This window comes from Aulonocara stuartgranti, assembly GCF_965226115.1.
Source record: "Aulonocara stuartgranti genome assembly, chromosome: 4".
NCBI lineage: Eukaryota > Metazoa > Chordata > Actinopteri > Cichliformes > Cichlidae > Aulonocara > Aulonocara stuartgranti.
In genome coordinates, this window is record NC_138942.1 from 9,174,437 (window position 1) to 9,189,946 (window position 15,510).

Sequence of the window (15,510 nt, forward strand, 5' to 3'; positions counted from 1 at the left end):
TGTTAAGTACCTACTGGGTTTTCACTTTGGGCTATATTTGAGGGTTGGTTATGGTAGGTTCAAAATCCCCTCTTATATCATATTGAGGCCTGAACCTTCACCCCGTCCTTTCTTTCTTTCTTTTTTTCTTTTTTTTGTTTATTTGAAGCAGGAGCAAAGCAACAGTTTCTCTGTACTTCCTGGGTAAACCACATTTAAGCAAGGTTAAAAAGAGGGAGAGAAGAGAAATTTGGGGCAGATGAAAGTAAATGAGAAGAGAATGAGAGCAAGAGGAAGAAAGATGCAAGCAAAATTATCTCTGGGTAACAGGTGACACACAGCTCGCTGACCAGAGAGGAAGTTGTGATGCTGGGGAAGCGTTATTACAGTTTCACAGGGTTAGAGGCTGAAGATGTATTGCCTAATTCTTTCTTCTAAAACCAATCTCAAGAATGCATATGCAAGCCATATGTATTGTCATGCACAGGCACCCCATGTACGGCTGACTGCCACTGCATCTCAATGCCCTAGCCCTGCATATAGTCCTACACAACCCAGTATCAGTCAAGGTGGCCAGCCAAAAGTAATTTAGTTTATTTATCTGCTCAGACATGAAATGCTTATGCACTTATGTAATTGTTCCTTATTAAGAACAATTTGTACACAACTGGGGATGCAGAAGAGATTTGGGATCAGTAGATCTGGGCTGTTGCAGTTTTCCCAGTCCTCAGAACTTTAGGAACACAAGAGTCTTTTATTACAGAGAGAGAGACCTGACAAAATTAGCAGACATGCCTAAAAACTAGCTGCCTCATTCTCTTTGTGTCTCTCTCTGTCTCCTTATCTGATTCTGTCAGCCTCAAAAGTGGCAGTTATGGTGGCTTTGTGCTGCCTTTAATGCCTATGCTATTATCTGGCCTTATTTTTAGCACCTAGTATTTATTCCAGCAAAACTTTTACTCATAGATTTCTGCGAACTTTAGGGACAGTTAGAGCCCTTGGAGATTATTCTTTGTGAAGACAGGGTGTAGCAGCATTTATAGACTTACAACCTGCCCCCAAAAATCTTTCAAGGGAAATGCTTGCCTTAGTGTGAAAGTCCCATACTTATGAAAGAAAGTTGCAGAGCATTGTTCCTTTCTGAGAATGTACAACTTGCTTGGTGGTAGCAAAGATTTCTTATAGGGGACACAATCTAATGGGTTTTTTCTTTTTGTTTTTAAAGTCATGTGAAACTACTGCCAGAGATTGCTCTAATAAAAAGGAGGTATTTATTCTTTACTGAAAAAAATAAAATAAACAGGACAAGAAGCTGCAGGCTCGCTTGCTTGAAAATTTGAAAACATCACATTTCAAGATTAATTTTCTTTTGCTGGACTAATCAGTTTAAAAAATCCTTTACTGCAGCTGAACTGGCGTGTGATCTTTCATTTCAGGGTTAAGTTGTAACATAATCCCTTGTGTATATCCTTTTTCAAGCCACAGCAGACAACTTCAAGCCCCCTTTCCTTGTATCTCTTTTGCAAAGATTGAATTGTTTCTTATTATTCTTGTGTAAATGCAATAATAAGGACTGAGTTTGCACAGTTACTCAGGTTTTCCACCCTGTCAGCTAGCTGTGAAAAGTCACCAGTAGCTACCAGTGAAAACAAAAGCACTATTATCGTTCGGCCTTGATTATAGGCGGCCAATCTTTGGACCCATGATGTCATCATTCTGTAGCCACTAAAATGCACTATATACTTACTATATTTTACTATATATTTACTTCATATTGATAAGTAAAAGCCAAAAATATGCATTCTGCTTGTTTAAAGGTTGGTTGTTACGGGAGGTGCGTGGCAACTGGATTAAGCAACGTCGATACTGGTTTGTACTGACCCAAGACTCTCTTGACTACTACACCGGACCGGAGAAAGGTGCCCGGAGACTAGGCACATTGGTCCTCACAAACCTCTGCTCTGTCATCTGGCCAGACAAGCAGACATACAAGGAGACAGGTGAGCAAGACACACTTATATTCCTAACCATATGCAGACGGGATGAGACATAGCTGACTCACACTCATGCAGGCTTTCCTGTAATCTCTGTAGAGTCCAGTTAGTTCTTTGTGTTAATTCCCTTTGTGGTATAGTGATCATAGGCATTATTTTAAAACTTCCCAGTAAATTGTTGGGTCTTTCAATATGAAAGTGGTGACTTGTGGCTAGCTTTCCCCTTCCCATGAGTACTGTAATTCTTAGTAAGTTTGGGAAGCCCCGGCTTTGTTTGGTCAGAAATGCGGGTCAAGGTTGGCCTACAAGTGTCTCATTCGCGTAACCAGCAAGGCAATCTCTTGGATGCAGGAAACAAATGACAAAGATTTATAAAAAGAGTTGCTTTTGAAAAGACACAGGGATGACTTGTGTTTTTTCAAATCTGTATTCCTCAGATACCCTTTATCTATGTTTGTCTGCCTCTCTGTGAATGGAGATTATGCCCTGCTAACTTTACCAAACCGCTTAAAATGCCAAAACCATAGTGCAAACCCAAACATAGTTCTAACTCAATAGGCCAGGGGACTTTTCTGGACAGAGGAGGACTTTCAACAGCGACTTTGTCACAGACTCCCGGCTGTTTCACTACTGAGTAGATCTGTGTTCCTCTTAAGCAGGGAAATTTGTCACAAAAGAGTTGCAAGAAATCTTTACTTCCTCTGTATTTTCTGGTTGTTGCCATAAAATAGGAGTTCACTTTAAGGGCTCCGTTTTTGGTCTCATAGACCCTTGAAAGCAGTGGTTAATATTATATGTGAACATATTCAAATTGGTCAGTGGCAATAGTGCAGTGTAATGATTTGAGTAGTAAAACTTTTTCATTTTGGGGTTATACTTGACTAAGAACTTTAAACAAAGAAGGATGTGGTGCCAAGTCACGTAGCAGGAAAGCCTGATAACCGCCACGGGGCTACAGATCAAGCTAGGCTGCCTGGGGTATGTCTAATACTTCCTCTGTAGAAGGAGAAATGTTCCTCTTTTTTAGCTTTTATTATGTTACCCGAAATGAAACTCACTAAGGGCTTTCGGACTCGTGTCTTAAGACATCTGCAGAATATCTACTCTTGTTTGGTTTTGGTGTGGTCTGAGGTTTTTTTTTCTGAAGTTGACCTTTGATCATCAGTGAAGCTGAGTGAGTAAAGGAGAGAGAGTCTGTATGGAAGATGTGCAGGAATCAGTTTATTGTCTCACATTGTAGGAAACTGGATCAGGCCTAAATCCATGCTGTTTACTTTAAAAAAAACAAAACAAAAAAAATCAAAACAAAACCATCCCACACATGTCTGGAAAAGTGTCAGGTCAGATAAGGTCCAGTTTAAATTACTAACTATGAATTATTACCATTACATGTCATAAGATTTGCAATGGTTTTTAAATGTGTTGCTTTATTATTATTATTATTATTATTATTGGGTTTTTTTCAGGTTACTGGAGCATTACAGTTTATGGTCGGAAACATTGCTATAGGCTGTACACCAAGCACTTCAATGAGGCTGTGCACTGGGCTTGTGCCATCCAGAAAATCATTGATAGTAAATCACCCGTGGAAACGCCAACACAGCTCCTGATTCGAGACATTGAGGTGGGCCACGCAACGCAGACACACAAACATACACAGGGTTGCTGCCAAACTACCTATGATTACAGCCACCAAACACAAACGGCCATCAGGCTACATAATGCTCCACAACCCCTGCCCCGTTACCATGGAAACCACACGACCACATTGCACCAGGGAGTCCAAAGTTTATTCTGCTTGCCTTTCTCTTTTGAATGACCTCATTTCATTCTGTCACACAGGGACAGGAAATAATACCAGACCTGCAGTTGAAAGGTCATTCCAAGATAAAGGCATTTCCAGCTATTTGAATATTTAGAAAAACAGGATTTGTGGCTTTTGAAAGATACCTTAGTTTGTGCAGGGAGTGTGTTTACAAGGGATCGTCATATTTTAATGCACGGTGTGCTAGAGAACACATTGTGCTGGAATGTCATTGAGCAGAGAGACGACTCATCTTGCATCAGTCTGCCTCTTGGGTGTAGAGAAGGGCAGTTCTGGCAGAGGAGATGGAGGAGGGCTCTGCATGAAGCAGCAGGACGAGATAAGCAGTCCTTTGCCTGGCCTCCTCTCTCAGTAATCTCCCAACGAGAGTCTCTAATCTCAAAGAAAGTGGTTAGTCTGCTCCCTCTACCCTCATCTGGTTTGCAAAAAGGGGTCAAGCTTTTGTAGGAATAAAGGGGTCTGCTTTTCATTTATTGCTTTGACAGTCACTCATCCTTCCACCTAAAACCTTTTTCTCAGTCTCTTGCTTTCTCTCTCCCTCTCCCTCACCTTTATACATAGGCACTTTTCCTCAACTGGACAAAGTATTCTCTCTCTAAAGTGTGAGGCCATGACTGGAACTGTAAAAATCCAGAGAGACTAAACAGAGGCGGCGTTGTGTGAACAGGACTGCTTGCTTATCTTTAAAGTATAGAATCAGGTCACAGAGGGACGAAAGCCTGGCAGTTTTAGCAATGGATCTATAGCCAGAAGTCATATTTGAAAGAGATTAGGTGTGTGAAATGTTTTATTTAAACTGTGACTTTATCAGTGCTTAGATCATAAACACATTCATGCTCTTAACCATTGTCATCCAGTTCAGGGTCACAGGTGGCTAGAGCCTAGCCCAACTGTCACAGGGTGAGAGGCAAGGTATATCCTGGCCATGTCACCAGCCTGTCACCAACCTACCATGTAGAGACAGGAAGCCAATTTAGAATCACCAGTCAACCTAACATGCATGTCTTTGTGACTGTGGGAAGCTAGAGTATCTAGAGTCCACACAGAAAAGTCTAAGGCTGCAGGGGCATTTGAGCTTCTTATTAGCTAAACTGATAATTGAAAAAGCATCTTGACACAACCGTTGTTGTGATTTGGTGCTATATAAACAAAATTGAATTTATTTGAATGAGGCATAAAACACAAGCAGCCCAATAATATGTTAGACAGACCTTTTAGAACCTTACCTTGATAACTGTCCATGAAAAAAAAGTGGGAAACCCTGTTTATTTTGTCTTTTCTTTTACCACACTCTTTAGTCGTGCTTGGTATATGAACACTCCAAAGTAGTGTAGCGTGCTTGGTGTATTCTGGAATATCAAACCTTTTCCCAACCTGGCAATGAGGCTGACAGAGACCAGAAGAAAAAAAACAATCGTGCTTTAGAGCTTGTTATTGCAAAGCATTTCTTTGTAATATAAATAAGATGAACAGATTTTGTTGCCGTTGTACAGGCTAGCTGTTTGCCCCTGTTTCCAGTCCTTCATAATTACCATTCTTGCTTTTGGCAAGACGGCTAATAAGCGTATTTCCCAAAATGTCAAACTATTGCATGTGGCAGTGGATGACCAAATGGAACAAAAACAATCTCTGGCCCTGGATCAGTGGATGAATGTCATCTGGGATGTTGAGTTGCTGCATCCCACTGCACGTGGTCCATAGAGCAACATGTCATTCCCATAGTTCAAACAGACAAGCTTGTCACCAGTGTGCACCAAGCATTTCAGTGGAATGTGTCAACTTTGCCCCACTAAGGAGGGAGAAAGCTGACTTGTCTCATAGCCAGAGAGAAAGATCGGGGAAGTTGCAGAGTCAGGAGAGAGCCAGAGCAGTGGCAACGTTACTAATGAGCAACAGGTGCTAGGGCAGTAGCATGGAAGCCATCTGTACTGCTTCAAGGTATCTATCCACATACCCAGTAAAAGGCACAAACACACGCACACCAAACTCATTGACACCAGTGTATAAAATATAACGTGTCAGTCATGCTAGTGTGGTTTGCTGGGTCATCACTTGACCTTCCTGCTGTTTAAAAGATGCCAGAGCTGGATTGTGACCCCGGTCAAATCGACCTCAGTTACCCTTCATAGACAAACACACAGACACGCACTCACAGAGTGTTCTCAGGCTGGCTTCGTGCTTGTTGACTGCACATGAACGTTTATTTTCAAATGTGTTTGTTTATTATAGATTGGTTTTGTTTTACTTGTGTGTTTTAGGAGAATAAGTTCAACCCTGAGGTAGTGGAACACATCTACCAGCACAACCCCATCCTGAAGTACACCCAGGGACCCTTATATGCTCCTCTGCTGCCTTTCCCCTATGGCAGTCTGGAGCACACATGTAAGTGCTTAAGATTTTTACACTGCCATATCTATATGTATGTGAAAGTACCGGTTAAAAACAATAGCATGATTAGCATTTTTTTTTAGCACTGTTTGAGTAAGTGTCAACTGGCCGAATTTACCTTGAAGCTCTTACGAAAGAGATAACCAGTGCACATGGCCACTCGGTGTGTGTGCAAAGCTGGCAGCTGTTTTCTATAATTGCAGTGTGGCTAAGTGGAAAGAAACTGTTTTAAAAACTGTGATTGCTCTGCAGTTTGATTTGTTTAGCGGAAGAATAAAGCTCAATGCAACGCAGATTGCTTTTCATTTTGCTTACGTATGCTTCCTTGCGTGCACTCTCCTCCTGTGACCCTGAAATCGCTCTTTCTTCCACCCTAATGGACAATCTTCCAATCACTTAAATGCACTGGGAGGAATCTACCGTGGGAGCTTAGTGTGAAAATACATGCCTGCAGCTCTCTCTCTTTCTTTCTCTCTCACGCACATCCTCTCTGAGAGTTCAGGGAACACACTTTGTTTTATTAAGCTAAAAAATCATGATACGATGATAAAACTGATGAGATGCTAATGTAATAGGTTGCTATATTACAATACTTTACATGATTAAATGTTATACCATTCCTTTAAGATATCTGCAAGGTTCAAATGTTTAGAAAAGGGGTGGGGGAGGAAGAATATGTCCTGACAAAAACTTTTGACACACTGTTCTTTGTTTATCTCTCCAGACCACAGTGGGAAAGGCTACGGCTCGGTGCGTGAGGAGGCCGTGAAGCTGTTCAACTGCCTGCAGCAGCTGGAATCAGCAAGGGAGCCGGTTCCAATCATCCAGGGTGTGCTACAGACCTGCCTGGACCTGCGGCCTCTCCGCGATGAGGTCTACTGCCAGCTAGTGAAGCAGACCAGCTACACGCCTTCCCCAAACACTGCTGCGCATCTCCGTTACTGGCAGCTTCTCACCTGTATGAGCTGCACTTTCCTTCCTGGGCCAATTGTGCTCAAATACCTGCGATTCCACCTCAAAAGGTGAGATGCTATGATTGAGCCAAGACTAAAATCTAATGCTGCTTGCTGGGAAGTCAGGTGCAGCGCTTTGTATTTACCTTGCAGTATTTCATTACAGTACTATTGTAATGAAATACTATTTAGCTCAAGTAAAGCAGTTCTCACAAGTGACCGCTTCAAGATTGTTGTTTTGCTTTTGCAACAGCATTCAGACAGGATTTTTTTCACATTCAATTAAGCACACACAAATGCTCCGAACTTGAGAAAGCTGCTCACCTCGTCATCTCTTACTTAGAAGTGGAAAACTTTCTTGCTTTTTCTGGCTCTGATTTCTCCGACTGGGAAACGTGGCTTGTGGAAGTAAGGTGGAAAACACTACAGCGTATCCACCCATGTTGACAGTTTGAGGTAACAGACTGCAGTTGTCAGTTAATAGAAAAGTTGCATTAAGTCGTTTATATAGTCATGCAAATTGTTTTACATGAGTGTTTCAGCAGTACGATGCCCTCAATCCCATATGAGACATCAGACCTGGAGTACACTGTAGATGATAGACAAGGGTATAAGAGAGGAATGGCTTGACCTGGGAGATAAAGGTGAACCAGTGTTGCGTGGTAGCAGCGAAACATGGGGTCTAGACATCGGACAAAAAGCAGGCGCCAGCATCCCTAAACACTTGTTTAGATATAGTAGCATGATATGCCTTCACATTGTTAGCATGCTTCCCTAGACAGATCCAGTTTTCAAGGGCTGGATTTACAGGTCTGAATTAGCCCTTCTGTCAAGAATGCTAATCTAAGTTATTAGAAGCACTAATCTCCATGCCCTTGATTTTCTGTCTAATGCCATGCCATGAAACCACTACAATTTTCTATCTATATTTCTGTACTGGGAATCGCGCTCTGGCTAATGGAACAGTTGCATGCAACGGCAATTCATAACAACTCTGTGGAACTCGCTGGCTGTGTGTTTTGATACGTCTTGCTGTCACTCTCACGCACTCTCTCACTGTTTGGACCACTGCTGAGGCTGCAGCTGGGCAGAGCTAAGACTGGAGCTGGGCATTAGGCCCAGAAACCATCCTCCACTCCCCCAGTGCCCTGAGAAACCCCCAGGGAATGTCTGCTGTCAGACAGATTAGGCCAAAAGAAAGAAAGCAAGGGAGAAGGAGAGGGAGAGAAAGCAGGAAATGGTACAAAGACACAAACAAAGGAGAGTATAGGAAATCTCACACAGATCAGTGGGACATTCGTAGTTATGTTTCAGCCACCCTTATGAGACAGCAAGATGTTAAAGTGAATAAGCTCGTTTTCCTCTTTCTGCCCTTGTTTTTGCGTATTTTGGGACGAGTACTGGAGTGTAATTGTTTCCTTCCTGTTTGTCCCCCCCCCTGTGTTTACAAAGGGCTTAGCTAATCACTCAATCAGGTTGTATTTCACACCTTTCACACTCGCAAACCTCAGCCTCCCGCTAGATTGGTTTGCTGCTTTTTTTTGTCCCCTCCTTTAAAACAACAGCACACAGACATACACTCACCTTCCACTCCTGGACACTCCGTTGGGAGGAAGGAGGGGGTCACTCTGGTTCACAGGAGCGGAAACGCCTTTTCCTGTTTCGTGCACTACCCAATGTTTTCTTTGCCATTTTCCTTTTCTTTGAAGAATTAAGGGATGTTGAGTCTTTTAAGTTCCTAACAGCTAAAGTGAGAACATTTGTCATTCTTCGCCTCATTGACTTTCTAGCACTGCCAGCCCAAACAAAATAAAAACTTAGTTGAATCAATGGAGTGACGCAAAGTCCATAATCACACCGTAACACCTAACAGATTTTGAGTCGCAGGCATGAGTAAATTCTCTCTTTTATGTGCTTAATATTTTCATCTTTATGACAAATTGCTTTCACAAGTGCATGCACGCACACACACAGACACGCACTCACAGCAGTATCACTTTCTCACACATTTAATCTGTCTTGCAGAATCCAGAGCCAAAGTCCTGAGTCTGAAATGGATAACTATGCGTCATTCATCAGTGAGGCTCTGGAGAAGACAAAGTGTCGGGAGTGCGTGCCATCTTGGGAGGAGATCCAGATGCTGATGAACCGACAGGAGATGCTGTGCACCGTGCACTATCCAGGCCCTGGATCCTGCCAGCTCTACATCAGCTCACACACTACTGCCAATGAGGTTTGGAAGCATTTCCCTGTATTCTACTTGGCAGCACAACTTTTCTGAGCTGGCTTCGGAGTCTTTCAGCTACTCACTAGTTCCAATTCAAAATTTCACAGTGCAATCAAGAGCCTAGTAAAATGCTCCCTCTTCTGCCTTCACCCTTGAAGCCCAATAACTTATGAGTCCATCTGTCTTTTCAATCCGCTTCTCCTTCCTCCTCACCAGGTGGTTCGAAGGATGCAAGAGAAGCTCGGCCTACAAGAGAGCAAAAATACATTTGCACTATACGAGCAGAATGCACTGTGGGAGCAGCCAGTCACAGGAAGCGCTCTGGTCGCAGACATCCTAACCAGGTTTGAAAAAGTGACTTGTCAGTCTTTACCCTGGAAGATAGAACAAACAAAAAAGTCAGTCATAATAAAACCAAGCAGATGTGCTATCAAAACATTGTGGCAAAAAGCCTATTTGTCACTCTATAGATGAGTATGGACAGAGCAGCACACTGTTTATTTATCTCCCCCCTAGTCCAAGTGCTATGCTGAATGTTAACCAGTGTCCTTGATATCTGGTGACCTTGTCTGTTCTTGTTGGTCAAACATGACACTATGCTGGGAAACTAGATTTGTCTCTATGTCTGTCAGCAGTGCCAGCCAGGTGCTAGTCAAGGTAAAGATGATGTCATTTAATTGTACAAGGCAATAGTCTCAAAACGAAAACAATGAGCCAATTGGAAAAAAGGGCGCTATGCTTTATTTTTTTTTCTTTTTAAACAGGCATGGGTGTGTCTGTCCTCTCAATGTTGAGTGACAGGGTAAACATGAAACTGTCGGGTTACTACACAACGGCATTACACAGCAGGGAAGCAATAGCTTGTAACATATTAACAGAAGGCTTAAGATTCTTTGTTTGTCATATGTGTCTTTAGTGTATCTTTTTTTCTTGACCCAGATTTAACTTTCTGTCCCTCTCTTATGCAGCTTCTCTACTAAAGAGTCAGAGTCTAAATCCCAGTGGAAACTGTGTTTCAAGCTCTACTGCCTGTTGGATGCAGACAGCATATCAGTGGACAGCATAGAGTATTTATTCCTCTTTGAGCAGGTAATGGAGTGGAACATGAGCCTTCTCTTTTCACTATTTCTTTGTTGTGAGTGACCAGTGATGGTGTTGATGATGGCATCTGATTTATTGTCATTCAGTGATTCATCACTTGTGTTGTTGTTGAATCGTGTATGCTTTTACTAAACAATCTGCAATCACAGTCTGTAATTTCCCACTGGCTGTGAGTGTTATAAAATGGACTGCATAAAAAACATGACTAAGAGCACTGGCTGGAGTGCAGAGGGGGCAAAAGGCAGCCAGCATTGGCTTCATTATAATTTTTTCCTGGGGAATTCTATAAAAGAGTTACGGGATGAAATAAAACAAGGTGGGGTAGAAAGGATGGATGAGGGGACTTGAAGTTATTACTGACGACCTTTACCTTCTTTGTGTTTGGTTCTCTTTCTCTCTGTCCTGGTTTTGACCTTTGTGCTGCAGTGCCATGAGATGGTCGTGCGTGGTCAGCTACCAGCCTGTGAAGAGGACCTGCAGGCATTAGCTGCCCTGAGGCTTCAGAGCCTAATGGGTGACTTCAGCACACATGCCCCCTGCCCGCCTCTGGATGAGCTTTTTCCAGGTCATATGCTTGAAACTCGGGTTCTCATGTCAATTTCTGCACCGCAAGATGTGCCTCCTTGTCAGGTAGCTGCTCAGGGCTGTCCCACGACGCAGCGCTTCCACACAGGACTCCTCGCGGGGACTCTGTGGAGCCACACAGCTACAGCAGTACACAAGCAAAAAGTTGAGCAGGACATGCGTCTGCGGACCCGCCTGAAGGAGGAGGCAGCGGCTGTCATGACGTCCATCTTGGAGCGTTGGAAAGGTTTGGCCGGCTACAGCCGCAGGGACAGTATGGCCGCCTACCTCACAATTGCACGCCAGTGGTCCGGCTTTGGATGCACTCTTTATGAAGTGGACTTTTATATTGTGAGTATTGTGTGCTTATGCTTTAGTTTTAGTATCACTCTTAAACGTTTTTTTTTCCTCAAAGCTCAAGAGCCACTTGGATCCTGCAGTCTCTTGACATTTGCACGCCTCTTTCTGCCTGCAGAGTTCAACGGGGAGTTTTTCCCAGAAGTTATGGCTGGGTGTAGCTGCTACATCTGTATCCTTGTATAAGCAGGGAGAATCAGAGGCCCTGGAGTCCTTTCCTTATGGCCAGATCTGTTCTTATGGTGTATCTGACAGCAACACCTTCAAGATTACAGCTGGGGACCGGGATCTGCTCTTTGAAACCACCAAGGTATAAACAGAGTGCAGAATTGTTTAGTTTAAGGGGGGAAATGTCATTCTTAGTTTAAAATTTGTCATTTTTGTGATTTATTTAGATAGTAAAAGGTTTTATTTTAGCTTTTCTGGATCTTGGTCTGTGAAGAAAGAGTTATGAAGTATGAAATTAGAGCCACACCTTTGGATGACTTATTGAAACATGAGCTGTGTAGCAGCAAATAAACTTTCAAAGTAAAATATTAAAAAGCATTACAATGTCCTAAACTGAGCTAGTTCTGACTTTGCCCTGTAAAACCAACTGTTAGTCCACAGGGTTAGCATCTCTGAGAGTATGTGTCACCCTAGTATAATGGCTCACCTCCCAGGATGACACATACAGGGTGAGGCTGAAGGTGACTGGAAGGAAAATATTAATTGAAGCTGGTTCTGCTCTGACCTTAAACATAATGTGTGTCAGCTGTAGGCCGGATTCAGTTTATGTATAGTGCAGAGCCAAGGGGCCTTATCACTGTGCAGTTTTCTGCAGAGTAAGAGAAAGACACACAGTGTCTGCCCATGATACCCCCTTCCCTCCGCCTCTTTGACCCACTTTAAAAACCTTCATTAATTTGGTCTAAATAGAGAGCACACAACCTGCCCATATTCCCCAACAGATGGTAACCACCAAAAGTCTCACTTCCTGGCATTTAATAGCATGGGGGTAAGTTTTATTGCAGTGGTTAGATTAAAATATTAGGCAAAACATTTCTCAGAAACATAGATGTGCCTTTTTCTTCTCCCCCCCAAATCAAGAACAAATCATGCCTTTCATTGGGCCGCTTTGCTTGCATCTTCCCACACACAACACAAAAGCTCTCTGTGATCTCTCTTGAGGCACAAAAGTGACTTTATTTATTTATTTATTGGACACACAGGCAAATTGAAGTAAGGTTCAGAAAGACTTCTACTTTATGAACTTAAAGCCGTCGTATCCTTTTGACATAAAAGTGGAAGGTTTTCAGCCGATGGGCAGAGGGGAAAAAAGGAAAGACCAGATTTGCAGGGGGTGATTATGATTAGGCCTGGAGTTGAGTGTAAGATTAGCAGCTGATTCCAGGGTTATAGTTGAAGTTGAAAAGCAGGTTGAAACTCAGGGACTTGTCTTATGCACAGACTATGTTTAGCCAAGAATCAGTAGGACTAGAGTAAGGGTAATTGTTGCTTCTGGTGGTTTGGTGGTTATGTCCTCTGAGGTCTGTGTAATGGAGAGACACATGAAGAAATGAACTCCTCCATAGTACCCTCCCTTAATTTTTCTGCAACAGCTGCTGAACAGTGTGGTGTATGTCAAAGTGAACTACCCAGACACAGTTAAGAGATGTGTATGTCCCCTTAAATCTGCCAAACATCACGCTTTACTTCTGGAGGATCTAGTTTTTCTGGCAGCTGAATGACATCATCTTTACCCGCCCTCCTGTGACAGTGCCAGACAGACACTGAGACTGCCACCAATTTGACCTCTCTCTCTCTCCCTCTCTCCATCACAGCTGACTGAGATCATGCAGCTGATGAATGCTTATTTCAGTGCCATCCATCGCCAACGAGGAAAAGGGGAAGATGCAGACATCACCATAGCAGACAGCACAGAGGTGGGCTTCCGTCACCTCCGATCAGCGCCGACACCCACACTCCTAGAGCTGCCCTCGCACCCTGTTTGAGAGGGACCCATACCCGGACACTCACTCCCCAACCCCTCAGCCAACTCCTCCGTGTGGTCCCCTGTGAGGCCCAGTCCCAGGCCCAGTCCTCAAGACACTGTGCCTCCTCCGCTGGGAATGGCGCAGCAGCCAAAACAAAGAGAGAGCTGTTTTCATTCCCCATCTTTGAAAATAAACCCTCGCTGAGCTTTCCAGCTGAAGGAGCTGGCCAATGTAGGAGAGAGGGGGGTTGGGGAGAGGATGAGAAGGCAAGGGATTCTGTTTTGCAAGTGAAGCCAGAAACCCACAGAAACCAATACGGCTGCTGATGAGGTGTCAAACACCCTCCCCCCACCCAGTCCTGTCACGCAATCTACTAGGTTACCCTAAATGGCAGTATCTCCCACTCCTCCTTCACACCAGCCTTCAAGACAATGTGAGTAGTTGGGGAAACACAGCAGCTGAGAGCTGAGACTTACGGCAACAATAAGCTGTGGTACCCACCTCATAAAGGTATGGCTTAGAATAAAGACACTACTTTGTCCTCTTTCTTTCATGAAGAGTGCCATATGTGCGCTGCCTTTTGTAGAAGGCAGCGATCCCTCACGCACTGCTGGCATAGTGCTGAGAATATTCAGTGACACAGACATCTCCCCTGTCTTTGCTGCTCTCCGTCTCTGCCACACACATAGAAACCCGCTCACTCTCACATCCCTTTATGCTGAAATGTTCATCAGAGACGTTCAGTTTTCACAAGGTCCCGGCTGAGCTTGCATTACCTAGAACTGTTGATGCAGTGAGCCATGTGAACTTGGAACTGGAAACAGATGTTGAACTCTATAGTTGAGTCATGTCGGCCGCCACTGCTACAAAACCCCTTACCTATGTGCGCTATTTGATCGAGAAATCAGAAAAGCCGTGTCATTTTCTTCATGACGCATTCAGGATCCGGATTAACTGTTTCTTCTTTCACAGAAACCAAAGGATTTTGGAGTCCTTTCTTCAGTGTCTCTACCAAATGCTCTGATTCGTCCTTCGTTGTGCTGCTTGTCTTGACTTTAATCCTTGAACTGAAATTTGGTTAACACTTGACTGATTAGGTAATTTTGCTTATGTTGACAAATATCCTAATGCAGCTGTAGTCTGCTGAAAAAAAAGGTGCTTTTATGTTATACATATATAAATATAAAAATCTCAGCCCCAGTCGGCAATGTGGATCATCGAACAGTGCCCCTACTTTAAAGAAACACTTTTCTAATCAGGCCACAGATGCTGTCTTAGTATTATTTTGTTTCAACGCTCCTTTTATGTCTTAATTTCAGACCCATACATATATTCATTTGAAGTTTGCTTTAACTGATCAGAGCTGTAGATGCTCCCTAAAGCAGCTCTTATGTGTAAATCTTATGTAGCTCCTCCTTTGTGTTCACTGGTTATTCTGAAGCCAAAGTTTCACCAAGTCGTGGGTTTGAGCACGGACCAAAGATGTGCGTATTTTAATAAGCTTTTACAAGAAGAAATTAACCAAATGCGGACAGATTCCCTAATTTATATGCAACTCTTTCCACTTGTATTAACATTTTCCTGCTGTACACGTCTTCTTAGTGTAGTATTTACAATGTAGGAATTTAAGACAGTAGATGCTTTGTAAAGATAATAGTCCAGTACTGTCTGCTACACTGCCCCATGCAATATAACCAGCCTAATTTTCTTTTTTTTTCTCACCATGGAAGGCCTTGACAAGTCATTGCAGTCTGCCCTGTATCCTGCTCAGAAGCAGGTCTTTGCTTTTTCTACTGCAGCTGCAGGCAGCTCCAAGCTGTATGAAAAGGAAAGAAGAAAAATCAAACTACACGTTTTTTCTTTGTATTACGCTTGTTTGTATGTTGCATGGTACCTTTCTATTTGTGTATAGTTAATTGCACTATTGTTTGTTTTGAAACTAACTTGAGAGTGCAATAAAAAAAACTATAAATACTGTATGTAATTAATAAAATTTTTACCATATTGTCTTTGGTGCTGTTTTTCAGCCTCATCTATCCTTTTTTATTTTGAGAAATGTACGTATGTGGTGCCCAGACTTGTGAAGCATTAGGACTATTGTCTTCCTGTAGTTTTGAGGTAACTCAGTTGTGCTGTTAGTGCCAAC

At 43.0% G+C, this 15,510-nt stretch overlaps 1 protein-coding gene across 1 annotated transcript in view; it reads left to right on the top strand.

Annotated features, from left to right (window-relative positions):
- plekhh3 (pleckstrin homology, MyTH4 and FERM domain containing H3) overlaps positions 1–15,373 on the top strand; it is a 36,512-nt gene extending 21,139 nt beyond the window's left edge. Inside the window, exons 4-13 of the mRNA XM_082529968.1 lie at positions 1,797–1,979; positions 3,440–3,597; positions 6,057–6,180; positions 6,911–7,208; positions 9,165–9,372; positions 9,583–9,710; positions 10,335–10,455; positions 10,894–11,382; positions 11,507–11,698; positions 13,212–15,373. Coding sequence (XP_082386094.1) covers positions 1,797–1,979; positions 3,440–3,597; positions 6,057–6,180; positions 6,911–7,208; positions 9,165–9,372; positions 9,583–9,710; positions 10,335–10,455; positions 10,894–11,382; positions 11,507–11,698; positions 13,212–13,382 — 2,072 coding nt within the window. The 3' untranslated portion in view covers positions 13,383–15,373. The remainder of the gene's footprint in view (positions 1–1,796; positions 1,980–3,439; positions 3,598–6,056; positions 6,181–6,910; positions 7,209–9,164; positions 9,373–9,582; positions 9,711–10,334; positions 10,456–10,893; positions 11,383–11,506; positions 11,699–13,211) is intronic.
- Positions 15,374–15,510: the final 137 nt, after the last annotated feature.